At 44.8% G+C, this 25,429-nt stretch overlaps 1 protein-coding gene across 2 annotated transcripts in view; it reads right to left on the reverse strand.

Moving 5' to 3' along the window:
• Positions 1-25,429, reverse strand: part of LOC144669297 (modulator of macroautophagy TMEM150B-like) — a 38,110-nt gene that overhangs the window by 7,408 nt on the left and 5,273 nt on the right. The window contains exons 2-5 of one of the 2 annotated variants that reach the window (XM_078531646.1): positions 23,503-23,576; positions 11,974-12,125; positions 7,578-7,652; positions 568-627 (exon numbers count right to left, since the gene is read on the reverse strand). In XM_078531646.1, the coding sequence (XP_078387772.1) occupies positions 568-627; positions 7,578-7,642 (125 nt within the window). In that variant the 5' untranslated portion in view covers positions 7,643-7,652; positions 11,974-12,125; positions 23,503-23,576. Of the gene's footprint in view, positions 1-567; positions 628-7,577; positions 7,653-11,554; positions 11,860-11,973; positions 12,126-23,502; positions 23,577-25,429 lie in introns of those variants that run through there. The other variant, XM_078531647.1, reaches the window with a different exon arrangement.

Genomic DNA, 25,429 nt, shown 5'->3' on the forward strand with positions numbered 1-25,429 from the left:
ATTGGTTAAGTCTGGGTTTTGACTCAGAGCAAAGTAAACAGACACCACAGAAGCTGCTAGAAGAAGCTAGAGCTGGGAGAAGCATGAATGCGGACATTTTGTGATTGCAGAGATATTTCAAAGCATTGTAAATGAACCTGTTTCACACTTAGACGCTAGTGTCACCTCTGCATTGCTCTGAGGAAAATCAAATATATAAAATGTACAACAAACAGGGAAACACGGCACTGTTGACACCCTCAGTGTGAGCTCGCATGTTGAGACTGGTTAGTTGGCCATGATGGTACAGGATTCAGGTGCCTCTGGAATCGTTTCGAAGCAAAAGTGAGTGTCTCCAAGAGAGGAGGGGAGAAAGTGGGAGAGAGGTGAAAGAAGATGATCCCTAAGGCTTGAAAACATTAACTGGAACACCACTGGCTGTGCAGAGTGGGGATATTGGGAAGCAATGCGGCAGTCATGCTGACACCTAGTCTGACACACCTTGCATTTCTACACTATTAAGTGCGGGAAATAACGCAATATCTTGTAAGATTTGCAGAGTACATCTGCCAGCAATTCCTAAATTACCTGATGTAGGGGAATTGCACGGTGATGTTCACAGAGCCATTTACCATCGCTATTCCAAACCTGCAGGAAATTTACAAGAAAGTAAGTTTGGTGTGAAATGGATTGGTTAATGTTAACACATGACCACATAAAACAACACAATAAATGAACCAGGCAAGATAGCATTAAACTGTAAACTGATATTTGACAGAGTTGCCAACTGTAAAAGAGTTACTAAACTTCACAATGACATAATCGCGTATCGGGTGTAATGTGTTGGCAAAGAGTCAACACAAGTCCAAACTTAACAATTGTTAAATTACCATCAAAAAAATATTTGGGCATGCCTGAATAAATAGAAATGCAGGCCTCCCAAAAAAGGACGAAGAAACTGATGCTGCTTTAAAAGAAAAACTTGCATTTATATAGCACCCGTCACAACCTCAGGGTATCCCAAAGTGCTTTTGAAGTGTAGTCATGTTTGAAAGGAGGAAAAGTGGGCAGTTAATTTACACAGAATCTCTGTGCCCAAGTCCTGGAATGGGACTTGAATCAACAACCTTCTGGTTCAGAGCAAGTGGAGCTGCAGGATAAGAGTAATCTAAGAGTAGCCCAGGCTCTCAGAGTATATGAAACACAGTAACGCAAGAGGAGTTCTCAGCAGTCAGAGAAAAGAATTGTGAGGCTTCAAACCACAATGGGATCTGCCTCATGGGAGACTTTGAGATGTGGTGGGCATTCAATAAGGTGCCACATAAAAGATTACTGCACAAGATAAGAAATCATGGTGTTGGGGATGATTCATTAGCATGGAAAGAGGATTGGTCAACTAACAGGAAACAAGAGATTCGGCATAAGCGAGTCATTTCCAGCTCAGTAAACTGTAACTAGTGGAGTGCCACAAGGATCAGCGCTGGGGCCTCAACTATATACAATCTACATTAATGACTTGGATGAAGGGACTGACTGTATTATAGCCAAATTTCTAGAGAATACAAAGATAGGTCGGAAAGCAAGCTGTGAGGAGGATACAAAGAATCTGCAAAGGTATAGTAATAGGTTAAGTGAGTGGGCAAAATTTGGTCGGTGGCGTATAATGTGAGAAAGTGTGAGGTTGTCCACTTTGGCAGGAAGAATAGAAAAGCAGAATATTATTTAAATAGAGAGAGTTGCTGCAGTACAGAGGGATCTGGGTGTCCTTGTACATGAACCACAAAATGTTAGTATGCAGGTGCAGCAAGTGATTAGGAAGGTAAATGGAATTTTAGTCTTTACTGCAAGGGGGATGGAGTATAAAAGTAGAAAGGTCTTGCTACAACTGTACAAGGCATTGGTGAGACTGGACCTAGAATTCTGTGCTTTGCTCTCCTTATTTAAGGAAGGATATATTTGCATTGGAGGCAGTTCAGAGATTCACTCGGCTAATTCCTGGAATGAAGGGGTTGTCTTCTGAGAAGAGGTTGAGCAGATTGGGCTATACTCTCATTGGAGTTCAGAAGAATGAGAGGTGAGCTTATTGAAACGTAAAGGATTCTGAGGGGGTGGGGTGCTTGACAGGGTCGTTGCTGAGGGGATGTTTCCCCTCATGGGGGAATCAAGAACTAGGGGGCACAGTTTCAAAATAAGGGGTCTTCCATTTAAGATGGGGATGAGGAGGAATTTCATCTCTCAGAGGATCTGAACATTAGAAATTGGCAGGCTTCCCGAGCTTAACTCCATCAAGATAATGATAAAGGGCAGGAATGTTACTTTCTGCTTCCCTTGTGCACTGCGGTGGATCATGGTATCATTACCGTTATCTGGCTATGATCAGCATTTGCCCCAAGATTGGGGCTACCTGGGCCTAAGATTTTTCAGGCCATGTTGCCCATATTCTTGCAGCAAATCCTACCAGATCCTTCTTCTCATCTCTTCCTGGGCTTCAAGCGATAACCAGGTCTCTGCCAATTGTGCATGCCATACGTAGGGTGTGAGCTGGTTAATCTTTGGAATTCTCTTCCCCAGAGAGCAGTGGGGCCTGGGTCATTGAATATATTCAAGGCTGAGTTAGACAGATTTTTGATTGAAAAGGGAGTCAAGGGTTATGGGGGGTAGGCAGGAAAGTGGAGTTAAGGCCACAATTAGATTAGCCATGAATTCACTGAATAGCGGGGCAGACTCTATGGGCCGAATGGCCTACTTCTGCTCCTATTTCTTATGATCTTATAATCTTGCTTTGCAATCAAATAACCTCTGCAATATTTGTTCCGGTATTTTAATTTTGAATCCATAATGCAACAGGGCTAAGATGCACTTATATTTTTATAAAATATTTATATGTATATACCCTCATGGCTAATATATAAAATTTTAAAACTGGATAATGACCTTTTAAAATGGCTGAAGCCATGTCAGGCTGTGACCCTCAAACAATAAGCTATTTGACAGTATTGCAGCAGCTTGCGCCTCATTATCTCTACCCTAACGAACCCTGTGGACTGCAGAGACCAAATTCAAAGGGAATCATACGAAGGCCATCTATATTTCATAGGGCAGGCCTGGCCAACCAAAGCCAAGTTGTCTACTAGGACAAAAAGACCTGCAACCTTCCTTTCAAATTCTTAATGGTTAGAACATTAACAATCTCAGGAACCCAGACAAAGGAATATACATCCTTTGTCAAAGCCAAAGTGGAGAGGTTGGAGTCATGTGACATGACCCCCCCTAGCTGGGAGAACCAGTTATACTATCTTGCTATACTGCAAATCGATCTGCCAGCTTCCATCTACCTGCAGCAGCAGAGAAAAGGGGGTCTGTCCCAGTTTGAATGCCTGACCCCCATCTACACTGTTTCTACTTTGGTCTTTGCCCTGTAAATCCTTCTTTTCGTATCCCCCATTTATTGTATGAACGCATAGGGGGCTACGTAGCAACGCCTCCCCCCCCGGCAACGTTTTGAGCATGTGCGAATAAACTAACCTTCTGAGTTTACCCTATCTCCAGTTTGCTGTGGGGTTATTAATAGAAATTAGATCACACCAAAACTGAGGGAGTTGGGAAGTACACCACTGCTTCTGAAGGAGGAAATCCAAATCAAAGCCACTTTCTGTTTACGGACGGGTGGTGAGAGAAGAAATCGGGCTGTTTAAATTGAACTCCCTCCCCGATCTGTAACAATAATATAAATTATATTTAACTGAATCTAGGTTGTGTTAGGCTGCTGTGATTGTGAGTGAAACTGTTGTAACGATATCGTGAATGATATTATCTTCCTTGTTTTTGACACATTAACTCAACATCCGTTAGGCATGTGATAAATGACATCTCAAGTGTTAACCGTATTCCAGCTGGCAGTCAATTTGACTTTGATCCTTTAGTCCAATTGACATTGGGTGATAAAGGATGAGCTAAATCTGGCATCCTGTATAACTCCCGAAGCAATATGAATTTCGACATTTTATATGACGCTTTATCAGGGTTCATCGTTTCAAAGTTCTTAGCACGATGAATCACTTAGAGCAAAGTGCTGTGACATATGGCAGCAAATGTGCACACTAAGAATCAGATAGTCCATTCAGCTCATTTCAGCTCATCACTCCAGCATCCTAGCTCACTCAGTAAAGTATCCACCCTCAGTGGAATGAACCTATTTGCCTCACCTTCCTTGTACCAAGCAGATTGCGCCAAACATGTCTCGTTCTTCGAGAAAGGCATCTCTTCTTAGTATTTGATCTGAAATTATTTCTCACTTATTCAAACGTGTGATCTCTAATCTTACTTTAAAGTAATATTCTGTCCCAAGTCAGCCCTGCCGCAGTTGGTAGCTCTCTTGCCTCACGAGGTTCTGGATTCATGTCCCACTCCAGGGCTTGAGCACAAAAATCAAGGCTGACACTGTCGGGAGTGCTGCGCTGTCGGGAGTGCTGCACTGTCGGGAGTGCTGCGCTGTCGGGAGTGCTGCACTGTCGGGAGTGCTGCGCTGTCGGAGTGCTGCCTTCTGAATGAGACATTAAACCAAAGCTTCATCTGCCTGTGTGAATGGATATATAAGATCCCCTGGCACTATTGTGAAGAAGAGCAGGGGAATTCTCCCCAGTGTCCTGGGCAATATATCCCTCAATCAACATCACAAAACAGGTTATTTTATTTTATTTGTTCATGGACGTGTGTGGGTGTCACTGGCAAGGCCAGTATTTATTGCCCTTGTTCAGAGGGCATTTTTTTTTTTTTAAAGAGTCAACCACATTGCTTTGGGTATGGAGTCACGTGTAGGCCAGCAGAGTTCCTTCCCTAAAGGACATTAGTGAACCAGATGGGTTTTTATGACAATTTCATGGTTATCATTAGGCATTTAATTCCAGATATTAACATCTGCCATGGTAGGATTTGAACCCAGGTCCCCAGAGCATTAACCCTGGGTCTCTGGCCAGTGACAAAATCACTATGCCTCCCCCTGGTCATTAAAACATTGCTGTTTGTGGGAGCTTGCTGTGCACAAACTTGCTGATGTGTTTTCTACATTACAACAGTGACTAGACTTCAAAAAGTATTTCATTGGTTTTAAAGCACTTTGAGATGTGAGGTGAAATGCGCTACATAAATGCGAGTCTTATCTTCTCTGTACAGTTTAACATTTTGTATGCTTCAACATTTCTACCCCATACCTAATCGTCAGCATCCAATTAGACCCATACAGCTAAAGCTTACCTCATAGTTCATAGCCTTAACAACAACTTGCATTTATATAGCATCTTTAATGCAGTAAAATATCCCAAAGCACTTCAGAGGTGGGCTATCAAACTAAATTGGACACTGAACCACATAAGGCGATGTGATAGGACAGGTGACCAAAAGCTTGGTCAAAGATCTACATTTTAAAGAGGCTCTTAAATGAGGAGAGAGAAGTGGAGAGGTTTATAGAGGGAATTCCAGAGCTTAGGGCTGAGACGAATGAAGGCACAGCCGCCAATGGAGCAAATAAACTCGGGGATGTACAAGAGGCCAGAATTGGAGGAGCGCAGAGATCTCGGAGGGTTGTGCAGCTGGAGGAGGTTACAGAGATAGGGAGGGGGCGAGACCATGGAGGGATTTGAAAACAAGGAAGAGCATTTTAATGGGACCAGTCTCATTGTTCTCTCTGAACCCTTCTCTAGTTTTGTGGCTAGAACTGAGCACAATACTTCAAATATGGTGGATGGGGTTCCTCCAATTTCTCTGAGACGTGCCTGCTCTTAGCCTAGCTTTATGTCTGTCTCTTATTCCCGTAGCGCCCCTCCTCTCCTGAATAAAGATCAGTTGCAATTCCACAGTTACCTCCCCAAATGGGAACTCTTTATGTGAAAGCCTGGACATTGGAAGTTGGCATGTTTCCCGAGCTTAACTCCACCAAGATAGTGATAAAGGGCAGGAATGTTACCTTCTGCTCCCCTTGTGCACTGCAGTGGATCACAGTATCATTACCGTTATCTGGCTATGATCAGCGCTTGCCCCAAGATTGGGGGCTACCCGAGCCATGTTGCCCATATTCTTGCAGCAAATCCTACCAGATCCTTCTTCTCATCTCTTCCTGGGCTTCAAGCGATAACCAGGTCCCCACCCATCGGGCCATGGCATAGGTAGGGTATGAGCTGGTTAATGAACAGCAGGCTGAAGGGAAATTGTTGTGTTCAGGTTAAGCTTGAGCACTTTCCTCCTCCCACTGTCAAGGTATTGCCATAGAATATAGAAATATTCATTGTTCTTGGCCACGCGTCTTCTGAGTCACAAAACACTTATTTATTTTTAACTCTATAAAGACATAAAACAAGTTTTCTTTGAAATTCTCATAGGCTACTAACAAACTACTAACAGCCTTAATTTTCAGCCTTTCATTAGAGGTAGTGCACTCACTCAGAATCTGAAGATTACCTTGTTCTGAGATTGAGCACACAGACTAGACTGATTCTTTCATTGCATTACTGTATTTGTGGCCTCGTCTTTCTCTATCTCAGTAACATCCAGTCCTACAATGAACTCTCTGTTCTTCTGAATCTGCCTTTTTATACATTCCCCTCTCCATTTACCCCACCAGCGGCAGCCGTGCCTTCAGCTTTTTCAGCCTGCGTAGCAACATCGGAGCGGGAGTAGGCCATTCGGCCCCTCGAGCCTGCTCTGCCATTCAACTAGATCATGGCTGATCGTCTACCTCAATCCCATTTTCCCGCGCTATCCCTCGACGTCATTAGTATCTAGAAATCTATCGATCTCAGTCTTGAACATACTCAATGACTGAGCCTCCACAGCCCTCTGGGGTAGAGAATTCCATAGATTCACCATCCTCTGAGTGAGGAAATTCAGTCCTAAATGGCTTGCCCTTTATTCTGAGATTGTGTACCCTGGTTCTAGACCCGCCCTGCCAAGGGAAACATCCTTTCTGAATCTACTCTGTCTGGCCCCTTAAGAATTTTGTAAGTTTTACAATACCAGAATTCCCTATCTAAACTTCTCTGCCTCCTTCTCTCTTTTAGGACACTAGCTGAAACAAATAGCTTTACCCAAGCTTTTAGTTACCCATCCTAATATCTCCTTCTATGTCCCAGTTTCTGTGAAACGCCTTTGAGGGTTTTCTTATGTTAAAGGTTCTATCCAAATGCAACTTGTTGTTATTAGAATAAGGAGGATGATGGGAAGAGATTTGGTCTATTGTAGAAGAGGAATGTATTAGGAAAGTTCCTTCAGATATAATTTGTCCTTGGCACTTGGGTAACATTGGAGAGAGCATATTTATTGCCCATCCCTAGTTACAGGGAATGCATTAAGATTTGAGCTCAAAATATGGGGCTGGAGGCACATGTAGACCATACTAGAAGTAGAGAACGACTTGGGCTGTTATAGCAACGTAGTGGCTTGTTGTTTTATCTGTATACGGAGAATGAATTGGGAAGGGGATAGATTGGTGAATTGGAACCTCATTCGCTGATCATTGACCTGGCCTGGAACCGAGAGTAATCTAACTAGGTTGTCACGGCGACGTCCATAAACATGACATGCACAAGTGCTCAATGCATACTTACACAGCCCAGCAGCCTCCTACAGCAGTGACTGCCAGCAAGATGGGGAGTAGACACCATGCCCACATCCTTCACGATCTGGAACAAGTTGCAAATCAGTGGTTACTCTGAAACATAACGTTACCCAATGCTATACCATAAAACATTCCTCAAGCAATCATCTGTGTACCTTGTCACAAGGTATCGTCACAGGCAGTGGCCTCTTTACTAAGATAGCCAGTGTCTGCTTGTAGATGAGCTTTTGGCTGGTATTAGAGGTACCTCTAGATTTTAACCCAAACCCAGTGTTTAAAGTAAGTTCATTTGTCCATTCACTGTTGTGCGTTTTGCAGACAGATTGAGATTGTTAAGGTTTCTGCTGAGTCTTCTTCAGTAAAATCAATGTCACAACTCAAGCCACAATCCTGTCTTTTGTCCAGTTTTAGCCATGAAAAACGGTAACATACGAAATTCTTAAGGAGTTCCGCAGGGTAGGTGCTGAGGAAGTGTTTTCTCTGATCAAGGTTCAAGTCCAAATGGTTATCTTCATAATCATACGGCATTTATTGTTTTCTCTTTGTACAGATTGTCTTTCAATAGAGCAGCACGGGGTGGGCAGGGACAGTTTATTTATTCATTCACAGGATAATGGGCGGCACTGGCTAGGCCAGTATTTATTGCCTATCCCTAATTGTCCCTTGAGAAGGTAGTGATGCGCTATCTTCTTGAACCACTGCAGTCCCTTTGGTGAAGGTCCAGCCTCAATGCTGTTAGGTAGGGGGTTCCAGTGACAATGAAAACATGGTGCTATCTGTCAAGTCATTTGGGGCACTGATCCCTTGCCTTTTCTCTGCCAATTTCCTCTCTTTCTCTTCTCTCCTGAAGGTGTTGCCCCCTAAATGAAAATACAGTTCCAAGAAATTCCTTCAGCAGCTTTGCATACTTGTCTATTGTTCAAGTGTTTGGGTTTAATGGTGAATCTCACCAGGTGGAGCCATAAGAACAGAAGAAAGACAAGCTGGAGTAGACCATTTGGTCCTTCAAGGATACTCCATCATTCATGGCTGATCTTCTACCTTAACTCCACTTCCCACACTTCCCACTTTCCAAATGTCTTAATAACCAAAATGTCCTGTACCCTTAGTACCCCAAAGAAAGCTATCGACCTGTGGCTTGAATATACTCAATGACAGAGAATCCACAACCCTCTGGGGTAGAGAATTTCAAAGATTCGCAACCCTTTGGAGTGAAGAAATTTCTCCTCGCCTCAGTCCTAAATGGCCGCCCCCTTTTTCTTCTCAGGCTGGAACCCCAGGTTCTAGATTCCCCAGCCTGGGAAAACCTTTCCTCAGCATCTACCCTGTCAAGCTCCTTAAGAATTTCAAATGGTTCAATTCAATCATCTCTTGTTTTTTTCTAAACTCCAAGTAATATAGGCCTGGCCTACTCAATCTCCCCTCATGCCACAAAGTAGCCTAGTGAACCTTTGTTGCACTGCCACTGGGTAAGGAGATTCTGTGTGAATATTACATCCACAAGGCATTCAATAGTGAATATTACATCCACAAGGCATTCAATCCGATGCTATGGCTGGTTACTAATCCTTAAGGGCTGCACTGACGGTTTAGTAAGTAACCACCCCACCTTCTGTACCAAACCAAGATGGTTGCAATTTTAACCTCTGGTCTCTGTTGAATCAGTCGGACTCCATTGAAGGGGCAGCTACCTCACAACTGGAAAGGACAATTTGACTTAGGGAGGATGTGGACATTCTCTAGTGCAATGCCCTACATAGTTGAATAGTCCGACACTATCATGTACTGAACAGAATCTGAACCTTCTGGAAAGGAGGTGAGAGGGGAGGAAGTGGCAATTCAAAGGGACCATTAATCCCACAGACTTCGTTTCTTGCACTAAATCGTTTCAGACAAAATGTTGCATGTACATTCCCTGCTTACTAAACCGCCATACATCATAAATTGTGGCTTTCAAGCAAAGTTTGTATAAGTATATCATAATTTTTATATTTTTATTCCCCACTCTTTCCCACTAAATCCCACATAGCTTACTTGTCTTCTGTACTCTACCAGGAACTAGCCGAGAGGATGTCTGTGTCAATGTGGTTCCCTATAGAAGTTCATATGCAGGATATTAACTATTTATAATCACTAAATATTTACTTGACCATAATTTGTATATTTATCCTTTGGCACAGCTCAGTCAATCTCTCTCCATGGGAACACAGAAGCTTTCTCCAACAAGTCCTCTTCTGTTCATGGCTGGAATATAATCTCTACAAGCAGAGATTCCATCATGAACCAACACTTGCATCAACACTTCTCCCCCCTCTTATAATTACCGTGTCCAGTTTTGACATATTTTTGTTCCATATCTCTTACTGCAAAATACAGGGGATGCCCACAAAGTATATCATTCCCATTTTATGTCCAACAACAGAAAGGAACACACCACCAGATCAGTGCTCACAGGCTAAGATTAGGTGGTTAAATTTATTGACCGATGTAATATTATAGAGAAGCAAAAATATATTTTTGTTATTCTTTCATGGATGTGGGCATCGGTGGCAAGGCCAGCCTTTGTTGCCCATTCCTAAATGCTCTTGAACTGAGTGGTTTGCTAGGCCATTTCAGAGGGCAGTTAAGAGTCAACCGCATTGCTGTGGCTCCGGAGTCACATATAGACCAGACCAGGTAAGGGTGGCAGATTTCCTTCCCTTGGATATGGGTGAACAAGAAAGGTTTTTAATGATAATCAATGATAATTCCGTGGTCACCGTTACTGAGACGAGCTTTTAATTCCATATTATTTCATTAATTGAATTTAAAATTTCACCAGCTGCCGTGGTTGGATTTAAACCCGTGTCCCCAGGGCATTCGTCTGGGCCTCAGGATTGCTAGGCGAGTGACATCACCACTGCACCACCATCATCCATGGACCAAGGGATGCTTAAAGAGAACAAACAGCAACCTTACACAGCATGTGGACAAGCCTGTTTCTTTAGAAAAAAAGATGAAAGAAAGTCTAAGATATTTGCTGTTGCAGTCACTAAGTTCTTGGCAAGCAACTTTGCACGGTAACTATGGGAGAAGATTGTACCTTGTCTTCCCTATCATTCCATATGAAAGGCCAAGTGACTGAAAAGGTTTAGAGGCCCCAGTTAATCCTGTAGGTTTATGAGGTTCTCCCACATTTTTCTTTACTCATCTACAAGGAAGGTGATGGAGTAGTGGTAATGTTTTTGGGCTAGTGATCCAGTGACCCCCCCCCCCACCCCCCCCAAGTCTAATGCTCTGGCAATGTGGGTTCAAATCCCACCATGGCTGGTGGAAGTTAAATTCAGTTAATAAATGTGAGCGAGAGCTAAGAATATTGCAGCAATCCCACATCCACTCCATCAATCATCGTAATGTCCTTTAGGGAAGGGAGTCTTCTGGCCTACATGTGACTCCAGACGCACAGCAATGTGGTTGGCTCTGAAATGACATATCAAGCCACTCAGTTCAAGGGCAATTAGGGATGGGCAACAAGTGCCGGCCTTGCCAGCGATGCCCACATCCCATGAAAGGTAAAAAAACAACGGATTTATGGAGGAGTTAATTTATACTTTGATGAAAGCAAAATATCGCGGATGCTGGAAATCTGAAATAAAAACAAAAAGTGCCGGAAAAACTCAGCAGCTCTGGCATCATCTGTGGAGAGAGAAACAGAGTTAAAGTTTCGAGTCCGTATGACTCTGAAGAAGAGTCACACGGACTCGAAACGTTAACTCAAGCTTATATTTTGCTGTTGTTTTATGAATGAATGAATGAATGAAGTTACATTCAGTTCACAAGGGGTTAACTCCAAAAATCAAGTTATGAGATGAAGTCGTTGACAAAATCACATATTCTTAAAATATTAGAACAGTTTGTGATAAGAGTAATGAATATATCTAATTTTAAAAAAAGACATTGCTTTTTTAAATTGGTTATTTTACTTACCAATACTCTGCCTGATGGCGTTGAGTAGCAGAGGAATATTCCAATGCCTCACTCAAGTGATTAAAGATTCATATATAAGTTGGCATGTTCAACCGTGTGGGGCTTCATCGGGAAAACTGATCCAGCCTTTATGTCAATCGGGACCAGGAATCCCGGCTGATACTTTCCTTTTTCTTTAGTATTCCTCCCCCTCTGCCTAATGCGGGAGAGCTGGGAATATTGCGGCAATCCTACATCCACTTCAGCTGAGGCCGGTTTACATAGCACAGACCCGGGTCTGCAACTCTTGGTTCAGCATTGCTTTTGGCCAACTAGCATTTTCCAGAACAGGGCTCCTTGAATTTATTTTTAAAGTCTCATTTCCTGTTTAATTTGCTGTTTATATATATTTATATATATTTAAAATATAGCTCACTCACCTCCTTCCAACTGAAAGTAATAGAACCAATCCCTTGAGTGAACTTTACCACGACACGTGTGCAGAGAGAGTTTCCATTTAGAAAACCTTGAATTTCATTCAGAGAGTTACCGTATATACTCAGGTATAAGCCTACAGAGTATATAAGTTGCCCTAATGGAAAAATCAAAGTCACCAGGGTTAGTTTAGAATCATGAATTAAAATATATCAATATCCTTTTTTTTCAATTAAAATGCTACCTTTCTCCAGTAGATTATACTCCCACGATTTTAGGATTGATTTTATGGTGTCAATCTCCTACCACTGCTGTATTAACACCATCATCTCCAAGTTCCACTCCAAATCACTTGTGTCCTTATATAAAAGGGTGCTGAGAATGTGGAACTTAATGCCCCGCGGAATAGTTACGGCGGATAGCATAGATGCATTTAAGGGGAAGCTAGATAAACACATGAGGAGGTGAGGGATAGAAGATTATGCAGATGGGTTCCACAATGTGATAGGCACGCAGAGGTGAATTAGTCTTGTCGGCGATGGTATAGAAGTTCAGAAGTTCCAGTAGAAACAGTGTGGATGGGGGCCTGGCCTTCAAACGTGGACAGAGCCCCTTTTCTGTGCGGCTGCTTGGTAGATAGAATATGGCAGACCGAGCAGCAGCACAGATAAGCTTTGAACGCCTGGCCCCCATCTACACTGTTTCTGCTGGAACTTCTAAACTTCTATACCATTGCCGACAAGACTAATGCATCTCTGCGTGTCGATCACATCGTGGAAGTCAACTCTACTGGAAAAGTGAATTATCCAGCATCAGTTCAGCCTGCCGACCTCTGTGAAGGAATTCACCATTGGACTCCTGATTCTGGACTCTGGGCTCATGCGAAACAATAATTCTTTGCTCCGTGTTCTTTACCCTGTAAATTCTTCTTTCCCTACCCCTCGTTTATTGTGTGAATGCATAGGGGGCTGCATAGCGACACCGCCTCCCGCCTTTTGAGTGTGCGCGAGTAAACTAACCCACTGAGTTTGCTGTGGGGTTATTAATAGAAATTGGATCACACCAAAACTGAGAGGTTGGGAAAATACGCCACTGTTTATAAAGGGGGAAATCGGAATCAAAAACACCTTTCTGTTAACAGACGGGTGGTGAGAGAAGAAATCAGGGCTGTTTAAACTCAACCCCCTCCTGTCCATGACAATAATATAAATTATACTTAACTGAATGCAGTTTGTGTTGGGTTGTTTTGATTGTGAATGAAACTGTTGTAATGATATCATGAGCAATGATAATGATATCATTATCTTCCTTGTTTTTGACACATTACCTCAACATCCTTTAGGCATGTGACAAATGACATCTCAAGTGTTAACTGTATTCCAGTTGGTAGTCAATTTGACTTTGATCCTTAAGTCCGATTTACATTAAAACACCTTCCTGTTTACGGACGGGTGGTAAGAGGAGAAATCGGGGTTTGTCTAAATTAAACCACCTCCTGTCTAAAAACAACACCCAATGACGTAAGGGATGTGGAGAAAAAGGCATTGAGGTGGATGATCAGCCATGAGCGTATTGAATGGTGGAGTAGGCTTGATGGGCTGAATGGCCTACTCCTGCTCCTATGAAGAGGAGGTTCATGAGGAGCATTAACACCAGCATGGACTTGTTGGGCTGAATGACCTGTAAATTCTGTATCTGTAAACTGACGTTCAACATCACGGGGGTAAAATCCCTTCCTAACACCATTAAGGGAGTATCGTCAGCACATGGAATGCAGCGGTTCAAAGACAACACCCACTACTGCCTTCTCAGGGCAACTAAGGGCAGGCAATAAATGCCGGCCTTGCCAGTGATGCCCACAACCCATAACCCACAACAAATGTATAAAAATATCATGAACAGGTAGAATCAGAGAATGAGTACTGTGCCAAAGGAGGACATTCAGCCCGTCCAGCTCTCTGGAAGAGCAGTTTAGCTAGTCTCATTCTCCTTACCCGTAGCCCGGCAAATGTTTTCTCTCCAGATAATTATCCGATTCCCTTTTGAGAGCCACAACTGAATCTGCCTCCACTACGCCCTCAGGTACTCCCTGTGTAGGTGGTTTACAAGCCTGAAGTTCGAGAGGCACTGGAAGTGGGTGGTCTTTGGGAATATTGTGTTACATAGCGTTACTTGACATGTACAATCATGTAGTGGATGATAGGGAATAGAGTGTGGTTCACATTCATGAGAGAATGAAGCAGAAATTGGGGGCTTAAATTAAGGGTGCGGGGGGTAGGGGGGTGATTAAATAAACCTCTTGAGTGATTTAATAAAAAGGAATTAGTGATATGATCAGACTGAAGACAGCTGCCAGTATGAAAACTAAAACTGCGCTGAAGAAGTGGGGAACCATTGCTGCAGAATAGGCACTGAGCACTTCTGGGGTAGAATTTTTCGCTTGGCGTGTGGGTGCCTGCCTGCCCGACCCACTCGAGCATGAAATAGTGGGTCGACGGGGGTTTGGGCAAGCATCCTGACGTCATCAAACACCAGCGCGATATTTTGGTCGGCGGGCGCGTGCGTGAGTCAGCATCCTGCCCCTCCGACAATTAAGAGGCCTGTTAAGACCATTAACGTAGTAATCAACGGTGAGTTTTCGTTTCCCATCCAACATTACAGTTGGCGGGCGGGCAAATCGGCCAAGCGGCCTTCGCCGTTTAGAGGAAACCTCATCCAAGGGGCAGTAAGAGGTTTCCAATATTAATTGAAAAACAGATTAAAATGTTTGGACAAAAATGACATCAGCCGCATGTTCAGGTGACTGATCCTGATGCGTGGACATTGTCTTCGGCATCTGAAAATCTTTATTTGTGGCTTTTGGATTCTTCAGCTCCCTGAGGCAGCTCTCTGCCTTCGGGGAGCTTTCTGTCAGCGTGAAGTCGTGGTCAGGGGCCGATCACGGATGGCGGCCAGTCTCCCGGTCACTCCTGGGCCCGCCCACCGACGGCGTCCGCAGGCCAAACTCAAAATCCTGCCTGTGATCTTTTAACACTTGCCACATTCAGAGGTGCCACCCTTAGTCCAGGCAGGTCTGTCAGTGAATGGTATTTGATGCTTAGGGGAGGGAGGAATCTAAGAGGTAGCTAATTTGCCACAAGGGAGGGGCATCACTCTGCAAGTGTGGGCCAAGGAGCCAGGGTTCCATGAAGCAACTCACCAAGGCTCCTTCGACAGCACTTTCCAAACCCACGGCCTCTACCGCCTAGAAGGACAAGGGCAGCAGACGCATGGTAACACCACCACCTGCAAGTTCCCTTCCAAGCCACTCACCATCCTGACTTGGAAATATATCGCTGTTCCTTCACTGTCGCTGGGTCAAAATCCTGGAACTCCTTCCCTACCAGCACCGTGGGTGTACCTACACCACATGGACTGCAGTGGTTCAAGAAGGCAGCTCACCACCACCTTCTCAAGGAACAATTAGGGTTGGGCAGTAAATACTGGCCTAGCCAGCGACACTCACATCCTTTGAAAGAATTTTTAAAAAACTACCGCGGCTGATAGGGAGATTGAACCCGCACTGTTGGCATCATTCTGCATCACACTCTAGCCACCTGAGCTAACTGACACCCAATATCTAAAGGGGACAGAAGTATAAATTAATAATGCAGGGAGTCAATATTTTGAGTGGTCTGTTTGCTTCCTGTAGTTGAGCAGCCAACTCCAAATTACCATCATTCCTCCAATGTCAGCGTGTGGTTCGTTAGGTAACACTTGCCTTTGAGTCCAAAGGTTCTGGGTCCCAAGTCCCACTTCAGGACTTAAGTACAAAAATCAAAGCTGACGCTCCCAGTGCGGTGGTGAGGGAGTGCTGCACTGTCGGCTGTGTCGTCTTTTGCATGAGATGTTAAACTGGAGCGCCATCTGCTTGCTCGGGTGGATGCGGAAGATCCCGCGCGCGGTATGATTTCTTGTGGGTCCCAGAAGTCCGAAATAATCACGCTCTTAGAGACAGAGGCAGAAGCTTTTCACCAAGTCTGTTTTTGCAGATCTCTCCGTGTGCTAGGGCCTGACACACTGTTGCTGAATACCTGACAGCGGTGTAACAACGAATGTGACACTCTGGGTACACATTCTCATAACAATCAGTCCCTAACTCCTTACAAATAGTATAACAGTAAAACCTTCCACTTCCTTTTTTTTAACAAAAAGCCTCTCAATCAATATAACTGTTCCAACCATGTACATTTTTTAATATTATATCTAAATTAATAAAGATTGACAATCGACTTTTATAATTAAAGTGGACGCTTAAGACCCTTTTATTGTTTGCTTTCTTTTCTTAAAAACATAATTCACGATATCATTTAGATAGCACCTCCTTCTCGTGGATTTGACGTTCATCGCTCTCGGTGGTGAGTTGGCACACGGCACTGGCGATGTTGCTCCTGGTGTTGTAAGAATTGTGCCTGATGTTGCTAACGTTGGGTGGGATTTAATGCCCTCCCCCCAGCCCCTGGTGGTGAGTTTGGAGGTGGAGGGGCATATTTTTATTGGATGGGAGGGGGGAGTGGAGGGTCAGGGGTGAGGACGCTGGCACCTTCTCGCCTCTGCCCGATTAAGTCCAGGGCAGGGCTTAAGTGGGCAATTAATGTGGGTAGATGGGTCGTCACACCAGGAGACCCTGAAGCAAACCAAAGGGCCGGGGGGAGGCATTGGGTTCCTCGTTCAAAGGCTCAAAAGGTCCTCAGTGCCTGATCGAGGGACCCGGCATCAGGAAAGGGAGGCCGGTGGCCCTCGCCACCAGCCAGCGACCTCCCGTCCCCCACACCTCACGGTCACCCCCATCCCCACCCAACTCACCTGTGGCTTGGGCACCTCACCGACCCTAGGCCTCTGCTATGCGAATTGCTCCCAGCGGCGCTGCCTGTAATGGGGGAGCTGCCGGCCTCCGATTGGGAGGCAGTGGTCGGGGGTGGGATTTCTAATCCGAATCCCAGAGAAGGCCCCCACGCTGCCAGCTGGGCCACTTCATTCCGGTGGGCCTTCCCCAACAGAGGCGACGTGGAGCTCCTGCCGGCATTCCAGCTGGCGGACGGACCCCCCCCCTCCATCGCCTGGATTAAATTCCGCCTGTTGTGTCACTTGCTAGTGACATTGTTGATGCAGCTCTGCTGGTTAGCGACGTTGCTGGTGCTTTTCATGATCTTTTCTGCTTTTCCAGCTCAGGTGTAGCCTTGGTGGAACATGGGCTCTGTCCCTCCTCATTTGCTTGCGAGTTTCAGCCTCAACAATATATGAACCTGGAGTCTCCACTTCACCCAACAACATTTGATGTATATTGGGCTCCAGGTTTTTGCGATTGAACCCTGTACGTGATCTCAACAGCTCAGGCACGGATTTGACATGCTTGTTGCAGTATTGACCTCCTTCTACTTGTGCGTCAGCCAGTTGTTGTCTAACTTCCTCCTGGTCACTTGGAGGGAGTACCTTGCTTGGCAGAGCAGTCTTGTACTTTCTTCCATACAATAGTTCCGGAGATGATTTCATGTTAGCCTTGAGAGGTGTACATCGGAGTGACAATAAGGCAAGGTTTGAAGAAGAGTCATATTCGACTCGGAACATTAACTCTGTTTCTTTCTCCACAGACGCTGCCAGACCAGCTGAGTATTTCCAGCCATTTTCTGTTTTTATTTAAGCCAAGGTTTGGGTCTTCCTTTGTCTCTCGGCATTTTGTGAGAGTTTTCTTGACCATCTGTATGTGTCTTACTATAAACCCATGTAAACCCATGTTCCCTAGGGTAAGATGGTGACAATAGTATGTTGAACCCATACTATTCAGTGAATTCCTTAAACTCTTTGGAGGCGATTGGGTTCCATTACCTCGTATTATTCTTTCAGGAATCCTTTGGTCTGTAAAGAGAACTCCTATTACTGAGATGATTATTGCAGCTCTCAAGTCTTTCACCTGTCTGGTTAAAAAGGAACTTTGAGGAGTAGTTTACAACAATGAGATACCATTCTTGATTGTGTTTGAATAAACTGGCTCCCACAGTTTGACGTGGTCTGGGTGGTAGTTCAGTAACTATCACCTCCTCTTTCTCCTGTATGTTTCTGTACTCCTGGCAAATATGTTTCTACTGTAGTGACAAGTATCTGTAAGCTGCATTTCTTTTCCTGGCTGTGAAACCATAACTCTGAAACATCAAAAGTCACCTCTGCAGTCTTTGTTGGTGCTCTACACAGATTTTTCCTGTAGATCTGCTCCAGCGAGTGATGATCACTCTCACTATGATCTTTCTCTCCTTAGAGGTATGTATGGAACTTCTCACACCCATACACAGCCGCCAAAAGCTTTCTTTCTATGTTGGCATATCTGGTCTCAGCTGACGCTAGGACTTTGGATGTGAATGCTATCAGTTTTCCATCTTGCACCAGGGCCACTCACAGACCTTTTGAAGAAGCATCTACTTTGAGAGTGACAGTTTTTCTTTCTGTTGTAGAATTTCTCGTGTGACTCTGACCATTGGCACTCAGTAACCTCTCACCATCATGGGATTTACCCAGTCTGTAGGCTCTGTGACTCTGGTGATCACATTCTTTTCTTCCATCTCTTGGTGCGCTCTTTCAAGCTTTCCTTTTCGTTCCGTTGGTATTTTACGTGGGGGATGGATCGCCTGGGTTCATTGCTGGATCAATTGTGATGTGATACTCAATCTTCAAAGCATCCAACCATCTCATCAAACTCACTGATACATTTGTGCCAGATCTTCCTTGCTTTTGATCAGAGACCCCTTTTCAATGAGTGCTACCTTTAGTGTCGCCTCCTTCACCTCAGATAAGCTGCAGCTCTTTGCAACCGCTCCACCCCAGGAGAGCAGGACTATCTGTCTCAGTGATGCAGAACATACAGTTATAATTTTTTCCTTTGTGCCTACCCCTGATTTGGGTTGTTCCTAGCTGTCGCGTCTCAGTTTCCCTGTATGTCGTTAGCATGACATTTCTCGGTTGCAGATCTTCCTTCCTTGGGTGCACATTTTCTTTCAAATTTTCAGGAAATATCTGGTATAGTCCGAGCGGGATAATATTACTCTGCGCTCTGCCATCAAGCTCCAGCTTCAGAATTATGGTTGTGGACTTATCTGTCACCCTTTTCCTGATTTGAATGGATGCGCGAATTTCTTTTCTCTGAGAACTGTCGTATTCAGCCATTTCAGGCAGTTGTATCGTTCCTGTGCCTAATTGTGTTCTCAAACTCATCGTCGCCTTCCGGGGTATGGACGTTTTGGTTTCTTTTCCTTCTCATTCGCCCTGTTACCCTGTCCCTGATGACTCGTTTACCATCTTCTATCTTTGTTCTGCACATCTTTTCCCAGTGATTGGGCTTCCCACTGGCCCTGCAGTTTGATCCGTGCGTGGGACATTTCCTGCCCTCTTGTGAACTCGTGCTCATTCGTAGCACCAGCGCATCTTTCTCTCTGTCTGGTGTACGTTCTTCTGTAGCTGCTTCACAGCATCGACCCCACTGCCTCTACTTTAACCTAACTGAAGGCTAGCCGTTTGGGTAGTCAGCGTCTTCATTTGTTGAGTCACGATTCCATGTGCTCTGGTAGTGTCCACAAGCTGCGATATTGTGAGCTTATCTTTTCCAATCAGGCCTTTTTATTCATGCATGGCTGTGACAAATTCCACACATATTCAGTGATACAGGGCATTACTGAGTACTGCGTACAGCACTGGTCTTCTTATTTAAGGAAAGATGTAAATGCGTTGGAAGCAGTTCAGAGATGGTTTACTAGATTAATACCTGAATGGGTGGGTTGTCTTATGAGGAAAGGCTGGATAGAGCAGGTCAGACGCTAGGAATACTGTGGCGAGTAACTCACCTCCTGACTCCCCAAAGCCTGTCCCCATCTACAAGGCACAATTCAGGAGTATGATGGAGTCCTCCCCGCTTGCCCAGGTGAGTGCAGCTCCAACAACACTCAAGAAGCACGGCACCATCCAAGCTTGATTGGCACCCCTTCCACAAACATTCACTCCCTCCACCACCAACCGACGCACAGTAGCAGCAGTGTGTACCACCTACAAGATGCACTGCAGAAACTCACCCAGGCTCCTTAGGCAGCACCTTCCAAACCCAGGACCACTACCATCTAGAAGGACAAGGGCAGCAGACACATGGGAACACCCACCACCTGGAAGTTCCCCTCCAAGACACTCGCCATCCTGACTTGGGAATATATCGCCGTTCCTTCACTGTCACTGGATCAAAATCCTGGAACTCCCTCCCTAACAGCACTGTGGATGTGCCCACAGCACACGGACTGCAGCAGTTCAAGAAGGCAGCCCACCACCACCTATTCAAAGGCAATTAAGGATGGGCAATAAATGCTGGCCCAGCCAGTGACGCCCACATTCTATAAATGAATACAAAAAGGGCTAGGCTTGTATCCGCTGGAATTTAGAAGAGTAAGAAGCAACTTGACTGAAACATAAGATTCCGAGTGGACTTGACAGGGTTGATGTGGAAAGGATGTTTCCTCTTGTGGGAGAATCTAGAACTAGGGGTCACTGTTTAAAAATAAGGGGCCCCCCATTTAGAACAGAGATGAGGAAAAATAATTTCTCTCAGAAAGCTGTGAGACTTTGGAATTCTGTTCCTCAAAAGGTCATTGAGGCAGAGTCCTTAAATATATTTTAGGCAGAGGTAGATGGATTCTTGATAAGCAAAGGTGTGAAAGGTTATTGGGGTAGGCAGGAACGTGCAGTTGAGGTTCAAGTTAGATCAGCCATAATCTTATTGAATGGCTCGAGGGGCCATTCCTGCTCCCAATTCGTATGTTCGTACATTTTCTCTCTGGGAGAAAATTCATCGTGGAAAGTATCATCATCCACTAGAGTAGATCTACAAGAAAAATCTGTGTAGAGCACCAAATGAGCTGATCTACCAGCCTTTCTTCCGTTTCCTTGAATTTCCGTTTCCCGGCTGCACTTTTCAATCTTGTTAAGAAATGTAAACAGGCTCACCTGGATCCTGCCTCAGCCTTTGGAATTCATATTGGTGAATCTGAAGATTTGACTTTGGCTGGAGATATGTGTTGAATTTTTCAAAATTCTATGTCTTTGTCTGGTTTTTTATTGCTGTCCTCACTCGACTCGCAGCTAATAAACAAATGCAACCCTTTCCCTCGTGCTCACAAAAGGATGCAGCTGACCCTTTCCTCTTCACTAGTGCCTTTTAGAAAGCTACTGAATATCAATCTGCACTTTTGATTAAAAGTTTCAAATGCCTCTAAAGCAACATTATCCTCCCAATTCATCCTGAGCTCGAACTGTGCGTTCATTGCTGCGACAGTGGCCATCTCATTTTTGCATGATTCGCTCAGCTTTTTTTCCTCTCTCACTGGCACTAATTTGGGTTGCTTTTTCTCAATATAATTCAACATTGAACCCATTTAAAATATTTGCGTTTTACTCATAGACACCTGCTACCACCATGTTATGTTTTGTGGTTCCCAGAAGTGTGAAATAATCACAATTTTAGGACACAACTACAGAAGCTTTTCATCAAGTGTGTTGAACAGATCTCCACATGTGCTGCGGACTAATATATTGTTGCTCAGCACCTGACTGCAATGCGACAATGAATGTGACGCTCTGGGTATACGTGCACATAACAATCAGTTCCTAACTCTTTATGTATATTATAACAGTACAACAGACGGAATTCAATTGAACCCACCCCACCTTTGTGGTGGGGAAACTGGGACAATCGAGCAAGAGTACCCGCCTCAGATTGCCAGCATCGGGCAAACTGCCCCCACTTAAGTTGGGGTCGGAAAGGGCCCGATGCAGCAATCCTGCCCGCCAGTAGCAGGATGTCAATTATGCTCATTAATGAGCTACTTGACAGCAATTATCCCTGAGCCCACCAGAATTGAGTGGTGGCTCAGGGATTAAACGGAACTCGCACGGCTCTCCTGTGACTCCTGATGGCCACCCGGCAAACCCTATCGCGTTTTCCCCTCCGCTGCTCTCTCTGGCAACCACCTCCTCATCCCTAACCATTCGGTGTGTCCAGTGATGTGGCGCTTATCCTCGGGCTGGGCCTGGGGGCATTACCCGAAGCAGCCACCCTTCCCACCGGCCCCTAATTGACCTGCAGCTCTCGAGGGTCAGCCTCTATTTCACCCCACCACCAACCACTCCCCCCCCCCCCCCCCCACCCAACACCCCCATTGGCATGCTTGATTGTGGGGAAGGCTCAGCGCTGACCTGTTAAGTGCATGAGAGCATTTAAGTAGCATGGCCCTATCCTAGAGAAGTGATGGGGGCACCCATTGATTTTCCAACCGGTGGCAGGGGGAGTGAGACCAGTGAGGGGAGTGGGGGGGGGGGTGGAGCAGACCGCTGTCGCTAGAATTAAATCCCAGTTTACGGCACTGCTTTGAAGAAGAGCAGGGGAGTTCACCCTGGTGTCCTGGCCAATATTTACCACTCAATCGATATCAGGCTTATCTGGTGGTTATCACGTTGCTGTTTGTGGGAGCTTGCTGTGCACACATTGGCTGCCACGTTTCCTACATTACAATAGTGACAACATTTCAAAAAGCACTTCATTGGCTGTAAAGCGCTTTGAGACGTTTAGTGGTTGTGAAAGGCGCTATATAAATGAAAGTCTTTTTTTTCTCATGACTCCTCTCTGTCCTTCTATTATCATAAGACATAGGAGCAGAAATTAGGCCATTCGGCCCATAACCTTCTCTCCTTTATCTGCCCTATCAACCTTTTATTTTTTTCCAGTTATGCAGAAGGATCCACATTTGAACCATTAGCTTGGCTATTCCCTCTGCAGAGGCTGGCTGACCTGTTGGGCACTTGCAGAGCTTCTGGTGACTGCCCCAAGGCAGAAGTGCTTTTTGTTTGAACCCCCTCCAGCCTGTTCTGCAGCGTTTTGTTTGCAATTGGCTGGGCTTGGAGAGGCAGGGAGATCCTGGATTGTGATGTTTGATCTGGAGATCCCCTGGGCAGGTGAATCTAGAACCAGGGGACATGGCCTCAGAATAAGGGCTGAGACGAGGAGGAGTTTCTTCTCTCAGGGGGTGGTGGATCTTTGGAATTCGCTAGCCCAGAGGGCTGCGGAAGACCAGTCGTTGAGCATGTTCAAGACAGAAATCGATAGATGGAGGCTGGTGACATCGAGGGACATGGAGGCGCTGCAGCAAGGTGGCATTGAAGGGAAAGTGGGATTGAGGTAGATGATCAGCCATGATCTAACTGAATCGCAGAGCAGGCTTGACGGGCTGAATGGCCTACTCCCATTCCTATGTTCCTACGAGATGGAAAGGTAGTGGTGGGGGGGAGGGTAAAAACTGTTTGACTCACCCTTCCCCAACCTCGGGCCAAGTCTGCGTGTTGAGCGCAGCCAATTTGTCGAGTCAGCATTGGGTGGTGTTGAACCTTAAATGCAGAGGGAAGCATTGTGGAAGGAAAAAGGCGTGAGTGGAAAAGGTGGGGATAAATCAATATTTAAATGAACTTCTGCATACCTGTGGAAGTCGGCTGTGAAGGGACAAGCTGCCCTGATAGGACTGGAAGAATCCCCTTCAGTCTGCGAACAGCCCTGTGATAAAGAAGCTTTTGAGCACTCTTTCTGTAGATAAATAAACATCAACATCCTGCTTGGCCCCAAAGCAAACCGAGGTTAATGCCAAGGACATGTTGAACATAAAAAGCATTCACTGTTAAGGCACTGTTTGATAAGCCTAGGTGCAAGGGGTTACATAATATATTCACACATTTCCAGGATTAATTTAGCTCCTTTGACGTCTTATTAAAGTTTTGAATTTGCTAAGATATTCCAACTGTGAATCATTAATAACTCTCGAGCGATTATAAGGAGAAAGCTGTGAATGCTGAAAATCTAAAATTAAAATAAAGCTCTGAGGGAACAAAAACAGAAAGTGCTGGAAAAACTCAGCAGGTCTAACAGCATCTGTGGAGAGAAAGACAGAGTTAACGTTTCGACTCCGTGCGGAACTCGAAGCGTTAACTCCGTCTTTCTCTCCACAGATGCTGTTAGACCTGCTGAGATAATCCAGCATTTTCTGTTTTTGTTCCAGATTTCCAGCATTCACAGTATTTTGCTTTTATCTTAAAGTTCTGGGGGCTTCAGTGTGTAAATGTTGTAAAAAAGAATCCTATTCTTGTAGATCCGCACTGAATGTCTGTTGCACTTAGATGGGTGAATGTTAGTTGCTTTTAGACACACATAAATAACTATATAATTTGGTTAAAAATTGAATTGTCTAATCTAAATAGGCTTTATGAAATTCCTTAATCTACTTCGACGCTGTACCTTGGCTTATTGAGGATGGAATATCTTCCGTGGTACATATCTCACCACCGCACAAAAAATGTCAAAAATGCATGGCAGCTCCGTCAGCTTCTGAATATAGAGATCACTATTTCCACTTTGTATTGTAAAGTGTCAGGCGTGGCTCACTCTGCGTTAGAAAGCCATGGGTTCAAGTCCTGCGACAGAGACTTGAGCACATAATCTACACTGGCACTGCCAGTGCAGTACTGAGGGAATGCTGAAAAGTCAGAGGTGCCATTTTTTGGATGCGATGTTTAACCAAGGCCCTGTTTCACATGACTAACTAGTGCCAGTGATGCATCATCATCTATGTCATACCTTAGCGTATCCCACCTGTTAACCCTTTATATTACACCTGCCCCCGAGTATGCTTTCCTACTTTCTAACAACATGAAACTATGTCTTTAACTATTTACATTAGATTTCTGTAACTCCCTTTACAACTACAGACTCTACAACTCCAACTCCAACTCCTACTCTTCCCTCCCCTAAGTCACAGTTCTGGGGGATTCAATCTCCCTCAATTTTCTCGGCCCTTAGTGAAGAAGTCTTAGGGGCATGAGAGTTCCCTTCTGCGTTTGCTAGGACATCACCATATGCGGAATAGGGCAGCACCTTAGCATCATTGTTGCCAGCATTACTGGGGAGCAAAGTGTCAGTAGCAGACTTACTGAACTACAAGAACAACGAAGACTTTGCAACAAAAGATTGATCCAAAAGAGAAGACTTGAGAAGAATGGACCTTTGGACCTTCTGGGACTAGAAGAGAAGAACTCAGGACTCTCGGAGGGATTTGTTGCTCCCTCGAAGGACTCTGGGAAGAAGTTTCAGAAGAGGAGAGATCTTCAAATTTTGGGAAGGCTATCACAGCTGCATCATCAAATGCTGCGACTGAAAAGGTATTGAAGAGCTGAGCTTTCAACGAACTTAAGTGGCAAAGGAAAATATGACCCAATTCCTGTAACACTGTCAGGGAAAGAAGAAGGGATGATCGCCCAATTTTTCGGGAGGACCGTTTCATTTCTGTTGGCAGTGGTAAGAGACCCACACTTCTCTCTGTGTGAGGTTGTTCTGCCCTGGGGAATGGGGAGAACTGC

The sequence above is a fragment of the Cetorhinus maximus genome, chromosome 29 (genome assembly GCF_964194155.1).
Source record: "Cetorhinus maximus chromosome 29, sCetMax3.hap1.1, whole genome shotgun sequence".
In the NCBI taxonomy this organism is placed as follows: domain Eukaryota; kingdom Metazoa; phylum Chordata; class Chondrichthyes; order Lamniformes; family Cetorhinidae; genus Cetorhinus; species Cetorhinus maximus.